The sequence below is a fragment of the Pelophylax lessonae genome (assembly GCF_965119305.1).
Source record: "Pelophylax lessonae genome assembly, chromosome: 13".
NCBI lineage: Eukaryota > Metazoa > Chordata > Amphibia > Anura > Ranidae > Pelophylax > Pelophylax lessonae.
The window spans coordinates 92,787,233-92,806,858 of record NC_138780.1 but is presented as its reverse complement, the minus strand read 5'-3'; the positions used below and the strand labels follow the sequence as shown (position 1 = coordinate 92,806,858).

The 19,626-nt window shown below is 43.7% G+C and overlaps 2 protein-coding genes across 2 annotated transcripts in view; one reads left to right on the top strand and one right to left on the bottom strand.

Annotated features, from left to right (window-relative positions):
- The window catches only part of SEC23A (SEC23 homolog A, COPII coat complex component), a 342,836-nt gene that overhangs the window by 127,354 nt on the left and 195,856 nt on the right, over positions 1–19,626 (bottom strand). The window contains exon 13 of the mRNA XM_082242896.1: positions 4,184–4,290. Coding sequence (XP_082099022.1) covers positions 4,184–4,290 — 107 coding nt within the window. The remainder of the gene's footprint in view (positions 1–4,183; positions 4,291–19,626) is intronic.
- The window catches only part of LOC309543131 (adenosine receptor A3-like), a 61,717-nt gene continuing 55,661 nt past the window's right edge, over positions 13,571–19,626 (top strand). The window contains exon 1 of the mRNA XM_082242512.1: positions 13,571–13,850. The gene's annotated coding sequence lies outside the window, so the exon portion shown is untranslated. The remainder of the gene's footprint in view (positions 13,851–19,626) is intronic.

Sequence of the window (19,626 nt, the reverse complement as noted above, 5' to 3'; positions counted from 1 at the left end):
AAAGGAAGACAATCCACTGAAATGGTGGAAGGAAAATGAAGGGAGGTTTCCCATCTTGGCTATGCTGGCAAAGAGTTACTTGTGTGTGCCTGCAACATCAACCCCATCTGAAAGGCTTTTCTCAGTTGCTGGCAACATTGTGACTAAAAAAAGAGCAAGCCTAACTGCAGAGCATGTCGATATGCTAACCTTCCTCCATTGCAATGCTATATTATAGGTACAGGCCCCCAACCTGTACCTGTTGCACTCTCTTGGGTTGTATTGTTGGACTTCTTTAAACTACAAGATGGCTGTTGGCTGCCTTCAGGTAATCTTTCCTCAGTATTGGCCATTATAATTTGCACAGTGTTGAGCGGTGCTTGCTTTTTGTTGGACTTGGCTCCTTTAAAACTATGTTAGTTTTTAGGTATGTTTTACATTTACAAGTAACACACACACCAAAAAAATACTGGTCAAACACTGTATATGGAAAACATACCTAAAAAGTAACCAAGTTTTAAAGGAGCCAACTAGTCCAACAAAAGCACTGCTCAACACTGTGCAAAAGTAATGGCCAAAAATAATGGCCAATACAGCAAAAGATTACCTGAAGGCAGAGAGCTGACTTGTAGTTTAAAGAAGTTAAAGTACTGTTAGGCAGATATGGCATTTTTCATGCCTGATGCCCTAAAGTGTTTGGCACTTTATGTGTCTCTTGTATTTTTGCACAGTTGCACAAGTTAGTGTTGTTGAGCACTGACTGCAGTGCTTTATAATTTATATGGCATTTTGAATGCTTTTGGTTTTGAATTAATGGCATTATTCCTGCCTGATGTTAAAGTGTTGTTTACATTTTATTTTTGCCACTGAAACTTCAACCACATTGAAGTATTTTTTTGGAAAAACTTTAATAAAAGTTGAAATATTATATTAGAAGTTGTACGTATCATTTTTTGTAAAGTTATTCAAAGGATTATTTAACTAATCAAAGAAAGAACACTAGATTAAGCAAAAGAACACTAGATTAAGCAAAAAAACTAAAAATTGAAATAATCGATAGATTAGTCGACAAACAAATTAATCGTTAGTTGCAGCCCTAGCGGGATTCGGCTTCCACTTTTCGATCCACCGGATCCCTAAAGGACGGAGCGTCCTCCAACGGGATAACAGTGGCTTTATTTAGTCTGGAAATTGGTGGGTCCACCACTGGTGGTACCGTCCATTTCTTAAGGAGGGATTCCTCAAACGGATAGCGTCTAGCAATGCGTTTGGAAATAGCAGGGGTTCGTTTTGGATGATCCCATTCCTCCTTAATTAGGTTACCAAAACATTTGGGCAAGGGAAAAACCTTCGCCACTTTGGTAGGCTTGCTGGTACCAAAGGGAATCTCCGTGTCATCTACCTCTGCCGGTGTAACCTCAAGACTTAAGGTTTCCCGGACAGACATGACTAGTGCGTTCACTAATGCTTCTTCTTGCGCTATAGCGGAGGCAGAAACGTCCTCCTCACTATCTGAGGAGACCGTACCCGAGACAGCAGCCCCAGCAGAGGGACCTGCAGCTGCAGTGACCAGCTCAGAATACGTATCTGAAGTATCAGATATATTAGGGGTAGGCGGGGGTCGCTTCCTTGACCCCCGTCCCTGACAGGCTACCTCCACCCGGGATACCAAAGACTCCAAAACTGCTGATAATGCATCAATCACAAGCGGGGTACTGGAGGGTCCTGCGGCCACCTCGAGGGGATCAGGTGGGGATACATGTGTGGCAGGGTCCATGATTATATATGACACTTGCCAGCAAACAAAAAAATAATTTCAAAGAAAAAACTTTTTTTTTTTTTTTTTCTTTTCTTAATCCCCCAGCGCAACAGCGCCCCTCAGTGTTACCTGCTTGGACCCCACAGAGAGAGAGAGAGAGAGACCCCAAGGCTCACCACCTGATGCACAGAAGTTTCTATCAACCTGCTTCCAGCACTGTCTGTTACAGACAGGAAGTCTTTGGCTTGCTTTCCCGGGTAAAGGAGGCGGCTCCGCCCCTTTACACGCCTTCCGGCGCCTCCCAATTACTCCTCGAGGTGTTTGGTCATCTCAAACATGGCTGCCCCCATGCTGGAGACACGAGGCTACGCCAAAATGGCGGCTCCGCGCGACCTGCGGGAAAATGGCGGCGGCCTATGGAGGATGGCAGCGGTTTGTGCAAAATAGCAGCGGCCTGCGGGAGGTCGTCATCGGCCTGTGCGGCCTGCGGGAGGTGTACGGCCTGTGGGAGGATGGCGGCCTGCGGGAGGATGGCGGCCTGGGGATGGCGGTAGTCCAGGTACAGGCATCGGCCTGTATTGCACCTTATGTATCAGGTAAGCCCTCTAACATGGCCATCCTAATAGTAATGCCAGCCACTGACTACAGTCATGATCCCTTACAGTGCCCCTCATACAGTGACCGATTGTCAGCTCCCAAACCAAGCCTTCTGGTTCCTATTCACTAAATCACCCTCAAGAGGGGGATCTGTGACACCTGTTATAGGATAGAGGGGGGGGATTCCGGTCATCCCAGGGAGGGGCCCGCGTCCACCCACAAACCCGGCAGGGGGAGAGGGGGAACATTTTACTCACCATACCGGAACAGGTGGGCGCCAACTCCTGACAGAACCCCTCTCCACCGAAGTGGGGGGGCTGTCGACCAATACGGACGCCGTGACTCAGTTTCCAACTGGTCGTTGGCGTCCAGGCGAGACGTTTAACTCGCAGGGTCAGTCCCCGTCCAGTGGGACTATGTCGCGGCCGACCCAGTGCGGAGCTAGGGCCTGCACGCGCTCGTAGGCTGACTGGGGTGACCACTGGATCCTAACATCCAGCCCGTCGCCCAGTTTCAGCATACTTGCTTGAAGATCTCACAGGAACAACTGGAGAAAAAAAGCTGCCTAAAAAAAAATTTTCTAAAAAAAATCTTGCTAGGACCAAAGATCCCAGCAAGGAACTTAGGTCCTTACTCCTAACTAGACAGAAAAAAACTGACATCCTGCAGCAGGGAGAGAGAGGATATACCCTCTGAGACTGCCCCTAAGGTGTGGCCAGAACGTTTTCCTTCTGCCTAGTGTCCTACTCCTGTAGAGGGCAGTATAACCCGATTTGATATTAATCAAGAGGACTGCGTCTGTCAATGAGCGACAGAGAAATTTTTTTTTTCTGGAACTAGAATGATCTGGAGGGTAGTTTGCCTGAAGTTAGGCTCTGCTGTGTAATTAGTTTATATTAAACAATTTCGTCCCAATGACTGTATGGAGTCCTAAATTACCATAATTCACATCTTGGTACGTATTCAACAAGAAAAAAAATGCATTTCCAGGTATTAATTATAGGAACAGTTCATGGCTCCAGGGAATGCAGAGTCTGGACTTGCTGTGACATGTAGAGCAACTTGGTCAGATTGCTCACACCAGGTCGTGGTGAGAAGACATAAAGGTCAGAATCCAAATAGCAAAGTAAGCTTTCTAAACAGAGGAAAAAGCAAAACCTGATGCAAAAAATAAACTTTCTCATCTGATCCGATTTCAGATTTCTTGTATTAAGCCGGCCACACATTACCAGATTTCTCATTACTGTGACAGAAGATGAGTGTTCAGTCAAGTCTAATAAAGACTGGCAATCAGTGGGAATTTTTCCAAACACACAAACAAAGGAATATATAATCCCATTTTTTATATGCAGGCTGAACCCTGCTTCCATTCAAGTATTTGTTAAAGCGTCAGCCTCCACCTGAATTTGATATTCCAATTTTAGGTATGAGATGTCCGAGTACCACTAACCAGATTTTTACATCAATCTGGGCTTCTGCCACGGAGATCCCTCTACCCCAGTTTCCAGGTACACCTGCCTTTCACTGACTTTGTGCGCAAGCCTTGATTTTCCTATTGGGTTTCCTCAAGAGTTTACAAAGACTGCAGTAGGGGAAGTGAGACTCTTTATGATGCAGCTGTAAGACAGAGATTCTAGAGAGGCAGAAATACTAAGGCGAGGAAAACTCGTTACTGGAAGAAGGCAATGGGTGGATCAGCTAACTAGTGCCTACCCATAAATGAGATGTTGTACTACAGAACGCTACTAATCAATAACAGCTAGAAAGGCTCTGACAGGTCAAATCACATGAGAAAACCAGACATTTTATGACCTATCTTACATATCCTTATAGCAGCAAGCTACTTACTTTCTTGCTATTGTGGTTACTCTGATTCGCCTTTGTCCGCCTGAATGCTGATACTGTGTCACAAACTGGATTGCACCTCGTCCCCCTTGTGGAATTGGAGCATTATGCTAAACAAATAAGATGAAGAAAACATTAATTAAAACATCTGTGTCAAATTGCCACATTTTGATTCATCTGACATTTTCTTAACACCAGGGACCTCAAGATGAATACATTAATGAGGAAGGTATGAACTTATTGGCACAGCTTTTATGATTGTATATTGAGTGTAAACACACTGCAGCAGCAGCTTCATTATGTGCCTCTTTAATGGCAATGTAAGCATCTCGCATTTAACACTTTCACTACTAGATGGACCCAACTGAAATATAAAGAGAACAACTACGGTAACTAGAAATAGTCAAACAAGGGTTTTCTTTCCTGTTAGCAAATGCAAATCTCTTTCCTGATCATTACTATTTTGTAAAAATAAAGTATTGACAATACTATGTCTTCACAAATGAGTGCTTCACCTCAATTGAAAACTTGAAATCCCAAATAAAACATATTGCAGCTTACCAATTCTTAGAAGTACACTACTGTGGAAAGGTTTTAGGCAGGTGTAAAAAATGCTGCAAATAAGAAAGGCTTTCAGAATTAGAAGTGTTAGAGCCCATTCAGACTAGCGCGACACGACTTTGGGGGGCGACCTGTGAAGTCGCGTGCACCGCGACTTGCAGAGACTTCACATAATGGAAGTCTATGCAAGTCGCCTCCAGGTCGCCCCAAAGTAGTACAAGACCCTTTTTCTAAGTCGGAGCGACTTGTGTTGCTCCTATTAGAATGGGTCCTGGGCTAATCAATGGACCGCGACCGAGCGCGACTTGTCAGGCTGACAAGTCGCCTGACAAGTCGCGCTAATGTGAATGGGCTCTAATAGTTTATTTGTATTAACAAAATGGAAAGTAAATAACAGAAGAGAGATCCAAATCAAATTAATATTTGGTGTGACTACCCTTTGCCTTCAAAACAGCATCAATTCTTCTAGTTACACTTGCATACAGTTTTGAAGTCGACGCATTACCACACTTCACTGTTATTGTACCACTCTAGCCCTTAGGCCAACAAAACTGCCTCCTGCTACAGCCAAATATTTCAGATTTTGACTGAACAATCCAGAGCACCTGCTGACATTTTTCTGCACCCCAGATCAGATGTTTTCATGCATAGTGGAGTCAATTAGCCTTGTTTCCATGTTTAAGGTATGACTCTTTAGCCACAACTCTTCCACGAAGACCACTTCTTGCCAGAAATCTTCGGACAGTAGATGGGTGTACCTGGGTGGAACTGGTTTCCACCAGTTCTGTGCTGATGACACTGCTGGACATCTTCTGATGTGGAAGGGAAGTAAGCATGATGTGTCTTATCTGTTGCGTTAAGTTTACTTGGCTGACCACTGCGTCTAAGTCCTCAATGTTTCCCATTTCTTTGTGCTTCTTCAAAAGAGCTTGAACAGCACATCTTGAGAACCCAGTCTGCTTTGAAATCTATGCCTAGGAGAGACCTTGCTGATGCAGTATACCTAGCTTGTGCCTTGTTGCTGTGCTCAGTCTTGCTATGGTGTATGGCCTGTGAGATCAAAGTGTCTTCCATAACCTCACCAGAGTTTGGCTGTTCTTCACCCAGTTTTAAGCCTCCTACACAGCTGCTTCAGATTTCAGTTAATGGATAGGCTTTAACCTACATATGAAATTGATGATTACTAGCACCTGCTTGGCATAACTGATATATCACATAAACAACAAAATGTGGGATAAAAAGCATTCCCCCAGACAAAGGAAACAAGGCTGATAAATTAAGGGTAAAATATCTCAGTTTATTAAGGACATCATGACAGGAAACTCCAAAAAATGGATGGGAAAACACTGGCCACCATGTAATTAGCATAAGTGGTTAGGCAGTACCTTGAGTGGGAGCCAATGCTGAAGACAATGTACTGAGCAGGGGATGTCCCCCCCAATGGGGGATGAGATCGAGCTGAGCTTGATGGGGATGGAGGGGCTCGATTTCACGGTTCCATTAGATTTTAGTTAGGGGTATCAGCATAAAGAAGGCTGAATACAAATGCACGCCACGCTTTTTAGATATTTATTTTTAAAAAAAAAAAAATGCGAAAACCATTTATCATTTTCCTTTCGCTTCACAATTATGTGCTACATTGTGTTGGTCAATCACAAAAAATCCTAATAAAATACATTTACATTTTTGATTGCAACATGACAAAATGTGGAAAATTTCAAGGGGTGTGAATACTTTTTAAAGGCACTGTAACCCTACAAAATCCCTGATTTAGTGCACATGTACAAAGTGTGCAAGTGTAAGAATTCATGCTGGCTTGAAGCCAAAGACTAGTCACACCAAATCTTGATTTGATTTTTCTTCTATTTGCTTGCTTTGCATATCAAATATTTTTGAAAGCATTGTTAATTTACAGCATTTCTTCACATAGTACTACAGTACTGTGCACTAAAACGTTTGCACAGTACTGTAGTACTATCCTGCAAATGTAGCAGTTAGAGGGTTGTGACAAACCATTTAACACTAATTGGGATGCTTAGCATGTTCAATGTTTATGTAAAAGCTTTATGCCAAAAGGCACAGAACTGTTGCTCTAACTTCTTATAAAGTGTTATCAAGAGTTTGGTTTCAATTTGTTAGTGTATCTATATCTGCTAGCACATCTAACACTCTGCTCCCTCTAGATTGACAATGCTGCTGTCCAAAGGTGTCTTTGTTGCTCCTTTCTCCAGAGTGTTACTGGGCAGATCACCAGCTAAACACAGAGGGGGAAAAAGCCTGCCTAAAAAAAGAAAACTAATCCAGCCACTACATCTAATGATTGCTAAGCTGCAATATATTACATTTTTTGTTTTGGCTTTAATAAGCAGGCAGCTGCTCCCAGGCAAATCGGCGTACATGTACGGCGCTCGCTCTTGGGAGTCTAGGGGGTGAGTCCACGCTACCGTCGGCGCCCCCCCCCCCCCCGTGCGCTCGTCAGGGGGGAAGCCGATGCGTGTGTCAGGCGGCTCCAATTGCCGCCTGACACCCGCGATTGTTCCCCGCTGAGAGAGGAGGACGGTCGGCTGTTGTAAACACAGCCGCCCGTCCTTCTCCCTCGGATGATCACAGAGGCTATGTGATCCTTCTATATAGAATCACATGTCTCTATGTCATCTCAGAAGCCATGCCCCCCTACAGTTAGAATCACTCCCCTAGGCTCACATTTAACCCATTGATCAACAACAGTATTAACTAACCCCTTCCCTGCCAATGGCATTATTACAGTAACAGTGCATATGTATAGCACTGATTACTGTAGTAATGCCACTGGTACCCCCAAAAGTGTAAAAAATGTCAGTCAGGGGTACGATCTGTCCGCTGCAATGTCGCAGTCCTGCAAAAAAAAAAAAAAAAATCACAGATCGCCGCCATTACTAGTAAAAAAAAACAAAACAAAAAACAATAAAAATTACATAAATCTTTCCCGTAGTTAGTAAACACAATAACTTTTGCTCAAACCAATCAAAATACGCTTATTGCAATTTTTTTTTTACCAAAAATATGTAAATATGTAGCAGAAAACAAATTGGCCTACAATGTTAAAAAATCTTGATCTTTAAATTTTTTGGGGGGGAATGTCATATAGCAGAATGTGAAAAAAATTGATTTTTGTAAAATCTTTCCGTAAAATCCTTTTCTCTTAGCTCATTGACAGACGTAGTCCTCGGTGATACAGCACCTTCGGGTTATGTTGCCTCCACAGGAGCAGGACTAGACAGGAAATTAAAAAGCTCTGGCCACACCCTAGGGGCAGTCCCAGAGGGTATATCCTCTCTCTCTCTGCCTCAGCAAATCAGTTACGTGAAAAAGCCTTTAGAGATTTTAACCCAACCCAACTCAAAAAACAGAGGGGCGGGGACTACGTCTGTCAATGAGCTAAGAGAAAAGGATTTTACGGTAAGATTTTACAAAAATCCATTTTTCTCTAGCGCTCATTGACAGACGTAGGGGTGGGAAAATGAAAATCAAATCCCAATCTAGAAGGCCCAACCGGTGCCAACTAGAAGTTTACAATGCTCATCCTTAATGATGAGACTCAACAAAAAAGAGAAAAAATCTTTTTTTTTTTTTTTTTTTTTTTTCAAACAGAAAAAACCCTCGAGGTAGACCACCGGTCTCCTCAAATTGCGGCCTGCAAAACCTTGCGGCCAAATGAGGCATCCGCCGATGCCGTCACATCAATTTTATAGAATTTTGTAAAGGTATGTACCGACGACCAGGTGGCCGCCTTACATACCTGGACCACTGACGCCTGATGGCGAAAGGCCCAGGAAGTACTGAGCGCTCGAGTGGAGTGCGCCCTAACAGGGAACGGAGGACTCTGACCCTTAATAAAATAAGCCTGTACCACCGTTTGTCTAATCCATTTGGCAATGGTCGCGGCAGATGCAGGCAAACCCTTTCTGGGGCCATCCGTGATCACAAAAAGTGAATCCGTCTTACGGAATGATTCCGTAGCCTTCAGGTATACCCTGATTGCCCGAACCACATCTAAGGAATGCAACGCATGTTCCCGATGATGCTTGGGCTGAGGACACAAGGAAGGTAGTACAATATCTTCATTCAGATGAAAATCTGAAACCACCTTAGGAAGAAAAGATGGCTTAGGATGAAGTACTACCTTATCCCTATGAATCACTAGGTATGGGGACTGGCATGATAATGCAGCCAGTTCTGACACCCTGCGAGCAGAAGTAATAGCCACCAAGAAGGCCACCTTCTGGGATAAAGTAAGCAAGGGAATCTCCCTGATGTTTTCAAAGGGAGGTTTCTGTAGAACCGACAAAACCAAATTAAGATCCCAGGGCGGTAAGGGCGCGCGGACTGGTGGAGCCAGGTGCCGCACCCCCTGGATGAAATTCCGCACCAAGGACTTGGTAGCTAAAGGCTTCTGAAAGAAGATTGCTAATGCTGAAACTTGACCCTTGATGGTGCTCAAGGCTAGCTTCTGCTCAACCCCTTGTTGCAAAAAGGCCAATATTCGAGTCACCGAATAGGTACGTGGAGGAAATCCTAAAGATTCACACCACGCAATATAAGTCTTCCATGTGTGATAATAGACCTTGCTGGAAGTCGCTTTCCTTGCTTTAATAAGGGTAGGAATGACTGAAGCTGACAAACCTCTGTCCTTCAGTACTTGGGTCTCAATGGCCAAGCCATTAAAACCAGCGACTGTAAAGCATGATGGTAAATTGGTCCTTGAGACCACAGACACTCCCTGAGACGAAGTTCCCACGGAACGTCTGCGACTAGCATGTCCAAGTCGGCCAGGCCGGCTTGAGGAGGCCAGCCTAGAATTTCTAGGACCACTGGCGCTGATAGAATCTGAACCAGGCGTCCCTAGAGGTATCTGGCCCCGACAATCCGAGAAAGTCTGGTCGTTTTCTGTTCCCACACATTTATCAGATACCTGATTGCTATCAGGAAGAGTGATCTTTTCTGGTTGAACCTCAGGGACCGAAGTCACCCGACTAGAGGCTACTTGGCCTATCTGGTCAACCAGATCCGATTCCTGTGAGGTATAGGGACTAATCTTAGGAAAAGGTAAAGGAAAAGATCTATTCAGGGAACGGTAACTACCGCTTCCTGTAGTACTTAAATGTTGGAAGGGAAGAATCGCACCGGTAGTAGTGGTTGATGCTCGATCTAATGACCTGAATACCGGTGAAAACGTCCCCCCACCCTGAAACCGGGTGGGGGCGCACCTTCAGGCTGTGTACTCCTTTGCTTCGGGTTTGGCTGGGTTGGTCCTCTGCTTGTCTGACCAGCCCTTCTTGAATCCTCCTGGAGGAGTCTTGCCTTTCCCGCTTGTACCAGCCGGGCACCCTTTATGGGCGGTAAAGAAAGGTCCTCACTTGTTGTGAGGTCCCTTAGCTTTAGCAGCCTGTGGCAAAAAAGTGCTCTTGCCCCCAGTGGCATCCTTGATGATTTCATCTAGGTTGGCCCCAAATAGACGATTCCCCTGAAAAGGGAGATTTGTCAAGGTCTTTTTGGAACCTAGGTCAGCTGACCAGCATTTTAACCACAGCACACGTCTGAGGATGACCGATGACATAGATGCATGCCCTAATAAGGGAGTAGTGTCCAAGGCTGCGTCACAGATAAACTGTAGCCCTTGTATAATCTGTTCCATCAAATCAGATGTCTCCTGGGGAATATCTTTTCCCCTAAGGTCTTGGCGTACCATTCTCGCCCATTCCGTAAGTGTCTGGGAAACTAGACCAATAACAATTACTGGTCTAAATGCTGACCCTATCAGAGAGAAGATGGTGCGGGACTCTGCTTCCATCTTTCGATCCACCGGATCCTTAAAGGACGAAGTGTCCTCCACTGGGATAACCGTGGCTTTATTCAGCCTGGAAATAGGTGGATCCACCACTGGTGGTACCGTCCATTTCTTAATGATGGATTCCTCAAACGGATAGCGTCTAGCAATACGCTTGGAAATAGTAAAGGTACGTTTAGAATGCTCCCATTCTCCTTTAATCTGATTACCGAAACACTTGGGTACAGGAAAAACCTTCACCGTTTTGATGGGCTTATTAGTACCAAAAGGAATCTCTGTTTCAGTTGCCTCTGCCGGTAAAGCCTCAAGTTTTAAGGTTTCCTGCACTGCCACAACTAGTGCGTCCATCAATGCTTCTTCCTGAATTATAGCGGGAGAAGAAACGTCCTCCTCACTGTCTGAGGGGGCTTTACCTGAGACAACAGCCCTTGCAGAGGAACCTGCAACTGCAGTGACCATCTCTGAATCTGAGTCAGAGGTGTCAGATAGTATAGGGGTAGGCGGGGGTCGCTTCCTTGACCCCCGTCCCTGACAGGCCGCCTCCACCCGAGCCACCATAGACTCCAAAATTGCTGTAAATGACTCTACACTCTGTGCACCGGCGGGTCCCGTGGCCCCCTCGAGGGAAACAGGTGGGGGAATATGTGTGGCAGGGTCCATGATAATTCCAGTTACTTCCTGGATAATATAATTCAAAAATAAAAAACTTTTTTTTTTTTTTTTTTTTCAGACCCCCAGCGCCACAAAAAGCCCCTTAGTGTTACCTGCTAGGGATCCCTATCGATCGAGAGAGAGAGAGATAAACCCCCAGGCTCACCACTTGATGCTCAGAGTTTAACTGCAACAGGTTACAGCGCTGTCTTGACAAACAGGAAGTCTTTTGGCTGGCTGCCCAGGAAGAAAGGAGGCGGCTCCGCCCCTCTGCACGCCTTCCGGCGCCTCCCCTAGCTCCACGAGGTGTTTGGATCACCTCAAACATGGCCGCCCCCATGCTGGAGACACGAGGCTACGCCAAAATGGCGGCTCGTGCGATCCAGCAAAAAAAATGGCGGCGGCCTGTACTGAATAGCGGTGTGCTGCAGAGCACACAACACTCTCTCTGCATGGGGATTTGGCGTGGTTGGCGGTACCGGCCCTGGCGGACCGCATGGCCATTCGGGAGGCCTGCTAATAGCTGGAGATCTGATTAGGAAGGCAGTCTACATGTCCGTGGTTTCTGACTGGTAGGTAGCTTATATTTATCACCGTAAGATTCCCAGAATGCCACTGATTACAATCTTTTTAACATGTATACAATTAGATTGTTAGCTCCCAAACCAAGCCTCCTGGCTTTTTGCACATAAAATCACACTCAAAATAGGAGGATCTGTGTCATTTATAGGATAGAGAGGGACTCTATCTTACCATACAGAGAGGGGCCCGCGTTCACCACAAGACCCGTCAGGGGAAAAGGGGGAACATACTACTCACCATACCGGAACCAGGCGGGCACCAACTCCTGACAGTACCCCTCTCCACCGGGGCGGGAGGGCTGTCGACCGATATGGACGCCGTGACTCATGGTCTTTGGCGTTTCAGCGAGACGTTTAACTCGCGGGGTCAGTCCTTTAATGGGACTTTGACGCGGCCGACCCAGCGCGGAGCTATGGCCTGCACGCGCTCGTAGGCTGAACTGGGGTGACCACCGGATCTCAACATCCAGCCCGTCGCCCAGTTCAGCTTTCTTGCTTGAAGATCTCACAGGAACACTGGAGAAAAAAAGCTGTCTAAAAAAATCTTTTAAGAAAAAAATCTTGCCAGGACCTAAGATCCCAGCAAGGTATCTAGGTCCTTACTCCTAACTAGACAGAAAATAACTGATTTGCTGAGGCAGAGAGAGAGAGGATATACCCTCTGGGACTGCCCCTAGGGTGTGGCCAGAGCTTTTTAATTTCCTGTCTAGTCCTGCTCCTGTGGAGGCAACATAACCCGAAGGTGCTGTATCACCGAGGACTACGTCTGTCAATGAGCGCTAGAGAAATATATATATGTTTTTTTTCAAAATTTTCCCTTTTTTTTGTTTATAGCGCAAAAAATAAAAATTGCACAGGTGATCGAATACCACCAAAAGAAAGCTCTATTTGTGGGAAAAAAAGGGACGTAAATTTTGTTTGGGTGCAGGGTCGCATGACCGCGCAATTGTCCGTTAAAGTAACGCAGTGCCAAATCGCAAAATAGGGCCTGGTCAGGAAGGGGGTAAAATCTTCCGGGGCTGAAGTGGTTAAAGAACTGACTGTACATTTTTGGCTTACTACAATCCAAAACAGCAGTTGACACACTTACATCAAATTGCAAGAGGTATCAAAATATTACAACTCTTGAGATGTTCTGGATTGTATATCTGTTATCATATGTGGCAATCAGTAGTTGTGCACCATAAAAGATGCAAAGTAGTACACAAACATACAACGGTATGGCGAACACCTTTCTTCATTCTGTCTTCACTAATCTGAAGAATGAGAATGTCTGATTGGTTCCTCTACATACAAATTTTATGTAAGGGAACATTTGTAATCCATAGGAATTACATTCGATACATGAGCTGCGAAAAGGGAGTGACCTGATTCAAAACGAAATCTTGTCTATTTAGAGAAAGGAACACTATAACTGTTAAATGTTAGGAACAATTGTAAGACTCGCATAAAGTGACTCTTAATAGCAAACCACTTCTTTTCAAGTAACCATTTACAATCTAAGGCTTTTAGCTAAAGCCACAATTCAGTCGTTTTAGACTTATATAGCAACTCTGATCCCCAGCATTCACTCTACTATCGGTCACATAATTGTTACACTTGTGACATGGAAATTACTCTGAGGAATAACACATCGCCATCTCCTCTAATTAACTGAGCCACTATTAAATTGACAGACATCAAATATAATCAGTGTAATAAAACATCATGTGAGATTACAGTCACTGGTTGTGTTGCTACACTACACATTGCTCCTGAAAATACAGCGAGAAGGAAATTGAAGAGAGGATGCCCAGCCATAAAAAAATGCACAGGCAGATGGAATAGTTTGAGTCTCGGTCTCTAGGGCTTAGACACTTGTATGCCTCAGTCAGCTAGCAAACGCTGGAGAAAACAGGATGCTGCATGTCATATGATTACTGATCCATAAATGTCCTCTATACAACTGTCCACCCAGTGCCGGTATCCAACACCTGCAGAATCCCATAAGCTGTCCCTTCAAGAATTCTACATTTAACTTCTGAATCAACCATGGTAAACCTGCAGGCTGGTAAGTCCGTTTTTTTTCATTAAGCATGCCATTTGTTTACTCTTAGTTTTGTCCTTATAATGTAATTTCTAAGTATCTAGTTAAATCCACATGAGAAAAAACTATTTGTAGCAAACACATAGCACAGCAAGCTCAGGATCTTATGAATTTGCTGTCTTCAAGGAATTTTAGTAATAACTGCTAAATGTCCATGTGTGCATAACTACATATTTCCACAGGACTAAAATATCTGTTTTGTTATCTCAATGTAAGTCACTTAAAATCCATGTTTACGACTACGGTGACAAACTCACTTGAATAGAAGAAAACTTGACTTCTAGTTATAGCAAGATCAATCTTTTCGTAGAAAGCCCCCTATATTGACATGGGTTAAATAGTAACTATGGAACTAGGTTTCAAATATAAATTAGCCATGTCGTTTAGATATAAGCTTGCAAAATATCTTCTAAAAACTCAAAAGAGTAAAAGGAAAAGATCAGTATGATGGATTTTAGTGTCTTTAGTATCACTAAAGACTGTCAGCTTCTGGATTCTGACTTTGTACCTTGCTGTCCCAACCTGCCTGACTATGCTAATGCCTCAACCCCCAGCCAAAGCTCAACGCTGGACTAAAGCTTTCTACAGGTGCCTTACATCTTCTGGGTTTGCCTACAAAAAGATGGGTCTTTCTTTAGAATTGGTGTACTATACAGGCCCCCAAGACAGAGGATTATGATATGAAAACCCAAACAACAATGAAGAGATAGGTTTTAATTATCGGTGACTTCAGTAAGTAGGACATTAGGAGTTTTTAACCACTTCTGGATCAGAAGGATTTGCCCCCTTAATGACCAGGCCATATTTTGCGATTCGGCATTGTGTTACTTTAACGGACAATTGCGCGGTCGTGTGACGCTGTACCTAAATAAAATTGATGCCCTTTTTTTCCCCACAAATAGAGCTTTCTTTTGGTGGTATTTGATTACCTGTGCGATTTTTATCTTTTGTGCTATAAACAAAAAAAGAGTGACAATTCTGAAAAAAAACAAAACAATATATTTCACATTCTGCTACACAACATTCCCCCAAAAAAACTTTAAAAATCAATATTTTTTAACATTTCAGGCCAATTTGTTTTCTGCTACATATTTTTGGTAAAACAAAAATAAGCTTATTTTTATTGGTTTTGCACAAAAGTTATCACGTCTACCAACTACGGGAAAGATTTATGTTTTTTTATTTAATATGTTTTTTATTGAGTTATATACAGATTATACAGGCATAAAACAGAAAAGAAAAGGAGGGTCTCCCCAGGCTGTATACATTTTGGCAATCCCTACACGTCATAACTAAAGCAAACGCACAAACATACGGTTTAATATACCTACAAGAATCAATATTTCTGGGATTGTTAAGCATTTTTGTCTAGTTTGTTTAAGCGGGGGCTCTCCAATATAGGGAGAAGAGAAAGAAAAGGGAGAAGAAAAAGATGGAAAAAAGAAAGCTGGGGGGGAAAAAAAAAAAAAAAAAAAAAAAAGGGGAGGGAAAGGGGATCCCTTGGTGTTGGTGTTTCACCAGTCTTGACGTTCTAACCTAGAGAGGCCTCAACCATATATGAAGCGTATATATTAGTGTGGGTAAATGTTAACCAACAAGACCAAATCTTACGTGCCAGAGATGCCTGACCACGAAGATCCAGTGTCATGTCTTCCAGGTAATAAGTACGGTCGACTGCCCGCAACCATTGAGATATCGAGGGAACACGGGAAAGATTTATGTAATTTTTATTGTTTTTTTTTTACAAGAAATGGCGGCGATCTGCAATTTTTTGAGGGACTGCGACATTGCGGTGGACAGATCGGACCCCTGACTGACATTTTTGACACACTTGGGGGGACCAGTGACATTACTACAGTAATCAGTGCTAAAAATATGCCCTGCTACTGTAATAATTACACTGGCAGGAAAGGGGTTAATACTGTGGGTGATCAAGGGGTTAAATGTGTAACTAGGGGCGTGTTTCTAACTGTGGGGGGCGTGGCTTGTGAAATGATCACAGAGACCTGTGTTCCTATGTAGAAGGATCACAGGCGCTCTGTGATCATTCTAGGGAGAAGAAAGGTCAGCTGTGTTTCCAACAGCTGACCATTCTTCTCTCTCAGAGGGGAACAATCGCGGGTGTCAGGCGGCAATCTGAGCCGCCTGCCCCGTGCAGAGTCCCCGCTGATGAGCGGGGCTGGGAGCGCGCCGGTGGCGGCGCGCGCTCGCGACCTAGCAGCAGGCACGCAACCGATGTATACCTAGTATAACTGCGGCGGGCGGGCAGCAGCCGGTTAAACTACACTTCCAAGCAGCAGCAGAGAACTGATGGAGGCATTGAAAAGGGTTTCTCTAAAATAGTTAGTAAAAATGGGGATCTACTGTCTGATTTTGAGGTGAGAGGGTTTCTAAAATGGGTGGATTTCTAAAAACAATTATTAAAGAAGTGAAATAACAGGAGTCCGTAATCAGTGGGTACTGTAGTGAACTGTCCAGGAGGCAACTTCAGACATAAGAAAAAACAATATGGTTCACTACAGAGGTAGGAAGTGTAGTAAAGGTGAAAAAAAAAAAATCAGCATTCAGGCATTACAATGAAGCAGAAAGCATACCTAATAAAAACAGACAAAAGGAGGCCAAACATTATCACTGCGGCTAAAGCACAGTACGAGGAGGAACGATACAAAACCTTTTTAGGTATATCAATTACAGGAGAAAAACATAGTGTGGGATCACAATTTATGATAAGTGGTCACAACACTTATGTTGAGAGGCCTGAATAGAGAAATCCATTTAAACAATTACTTTTGTTCAGTCTGCTCAGAAGTAAGTGACACTAACAAACACAATATGAAGAATCATACTGTTTCTACCGGTGAACTTGCTAGACCCAAAGAAGAAAGAGTTTACGAAGATCAGATCACGTTCGACTAATCTGACTTAACTTTTTCACTATGTTTATTTTAACAAAGCAAGTAATATGATTTCAGGTAATGATCACATTAAAAATGTTGTACAAACTAGGATTTAAAGCAGAAGTAAAAAAATAAATAAATCTTCTCAATGCAAGGTAAAGCCACAATGTGCTAGTATTTTTTCCTTTTTACCTACAGGTATGCTTTATTATAAGCTTACCGTGTAGGTAGAAGTGTCCAGTGGAATTTAACTACCACTTTAAAGGCAATTTTTTTAAAATGAAAATACCAAAATGTTATAGTTACCTGCTCTGTGCAATGGTTTTGCACAGAGCAGCCCTGAACCCCCCTCATCTTGGGTCCCCTGCTGGTGCTCTTGGCTTCTCTTTTTTTTGAGCCCCCATAGCAAGCTACTCACTAACGGCACATCTGTGGGCTGGATCCCAAGCTGGGCTGTGTGCTTCTATTGATGAACACCTGCTCAGCCCTGCCCCCTGCTTGCAGGATTTGAGTGACAGCAGCATGAGCCAATGGCTTCTACTGTTGCCTCTTTGAAAAGAGAGAGAGGAGCACAGCGCTGGATCATGAAGAGACTCAGGTATGTATAAAGAGAGGCAGGGGGGGGCAACACAAACACTGGGAATGCATAAGGGTATAAAATTTCCCACTTTAACCCTTGGGTGGATAAGTGGATACTCAGTTGGCTACAGGATAGATACCAGTGTGGTTGTAAATGGGGAGGGTAATTTGGAACACAGACCAGTCACTAGTTGCATGGCACAAGGCTCTGTACTAGGTTCTGTACTATTAACCACTTGCTGATCTGCTCACAGTACTTTAACTGTGAGCAGGTGGCAGCTGCAGGCACTGTGCCGTACTGGTGCATCTCAGTGCACATGCGCACTTGCACGCCCCCTGGGGTGCGCAGCGCCACAATCCCGTGACCGCTGTGTCTGGTGGACACAGCAGATCACAACACTTGGTTACCGCTCATTGTGAGCAGCCAGGGTATTTTGGGATCGTTATGATTGGTCATAGCGATCACATGATTACAATGTAAACCATGGGTGTCCAACCATTTGGCTTCTCTGGGCCACATTGAGTGTAGAAAAATTTTCTTGGGCCGCATATAAAATATATACTATAGTTAAGGTATATAAGTAATAAAATGCCGCTGCACCCTTCCCGCACCGTCGCACCCCCTGCACTAATTTAACACAACTAGAGGATGATCAAATGAAATAGAATCAGTATACAGAGGTTTACTTCTTCTGATAAATATTAAAGGAACACTCTAACCACCATGACCACTTCAGTGATTTGAAGTGTTCAGTGTTCATGGTGGTAGGAGTCAAACACTGCACATGCTTGCCTCCTCCCCCCCCTCCCCCCTCCAAGGCAGCCTCTGCCTACCGTTAGTTGGAAGCCGCTGTGGCCATGCCCCCGACCCGACTCCCTTCCTCCCCAGCAAAAAAAAAAAATTGTCAGGGGGAAGTGGGCCGCATTGCCTGGGGTTCCGGGCCACATGTGGCCCCCGGGCCGCAGGTTGGACATGCCTGATGTAAACAAAACAGTCATAAATAGTTTCCATTCATGACTGTTTTGCTTACTATTGCAATACTATGATTAGCTCACAGCTAACACATGGTACATGGGCCGATCACAGCACACTGTCCCATGTGATTATTTGTAGTCAAGCAAAGATCACAATCGTAAAAGCCATTCATGACAGCTAAAACTAAAGCTTATAACAGTGATCATCATTGTTATAAGCAATAATAATGTAAAAAAACAAAAAAAAACAAACCCTGATCACTCCCAGAGTAGCACACCTAATAATCTGATGAGTATGTAAAAATAAATTCCTACAAAAAAAAAAAGTAAAAAAAGAATAAAAACTATTATTTATTTTTACATTCTGACAGCAGTCAGTATCGATGATCTCCACCACACCAGACATATGATCATGCTGTACTGTACTGTACTGGTGACAGTAAGTAAAAAAAAAAAAAAAATGAGGAAAATAAATGTTCACAAAAAATTGTGACAAACAATTACAACTTCAAAAAACTCATGCTCCTTACTAAATATCTTGGACTGTCTACTTTCCAAAAAGGGCTCATTTGGGCAGCTCCCCTATGTACCAATATACCATCAGTTGCACAAAAATACAAGCTCTCTTTGATTTTGAAAACAAGACCCTACCTCAGCCATGGCTTTATTTCTCTGAAGGCTTCAGAAACTTCCTGGTATACAGACACAGACAGAGGAAGGAGTATACCAGCTAACCTGATTAGCACACCTTTACCCATCCACTAACAGCACCCCCAGCATTTCTCCATGCGTGCCTTTGCCTGGCTTCCCCAGTGTCTATTCAGACAGGCTCAGGCTGCATGCTAAACTCCCTTGGGCCACATGCAACCCAGGGGACCTCCCTGATGTAGTCCAAGGGCCTGCCTTTTGGGATTCAAAGTGATTGCATAGATGGTGTGTCCTACTTACATATAGTTTTAGTAAATCTAAAGGAGATTGTACAATCAGATTATATAGTGTATTGCCACATTAGTACACCTAAAAATACCTAATTGTGCTTTCAGTGTCAATAAATGTTAACGACACACCAAACACTGAAGCAAACACACATTTTGCAACATAAAAAGACAGGTGACAAATGCAGTATAAAACTTGCAAAAATATCCCATGAGCTACCTTGCCACGAGTAACGTAGCCCATTAAAATCACCAGGCTGTCCAATGTGTTTTACTGGAAAAAACAGCAAAAAAAAACCAAAAACATGCACTCCCACTATAGGTGTGAATGGGGCCTGAAAGTGAAATTGATGC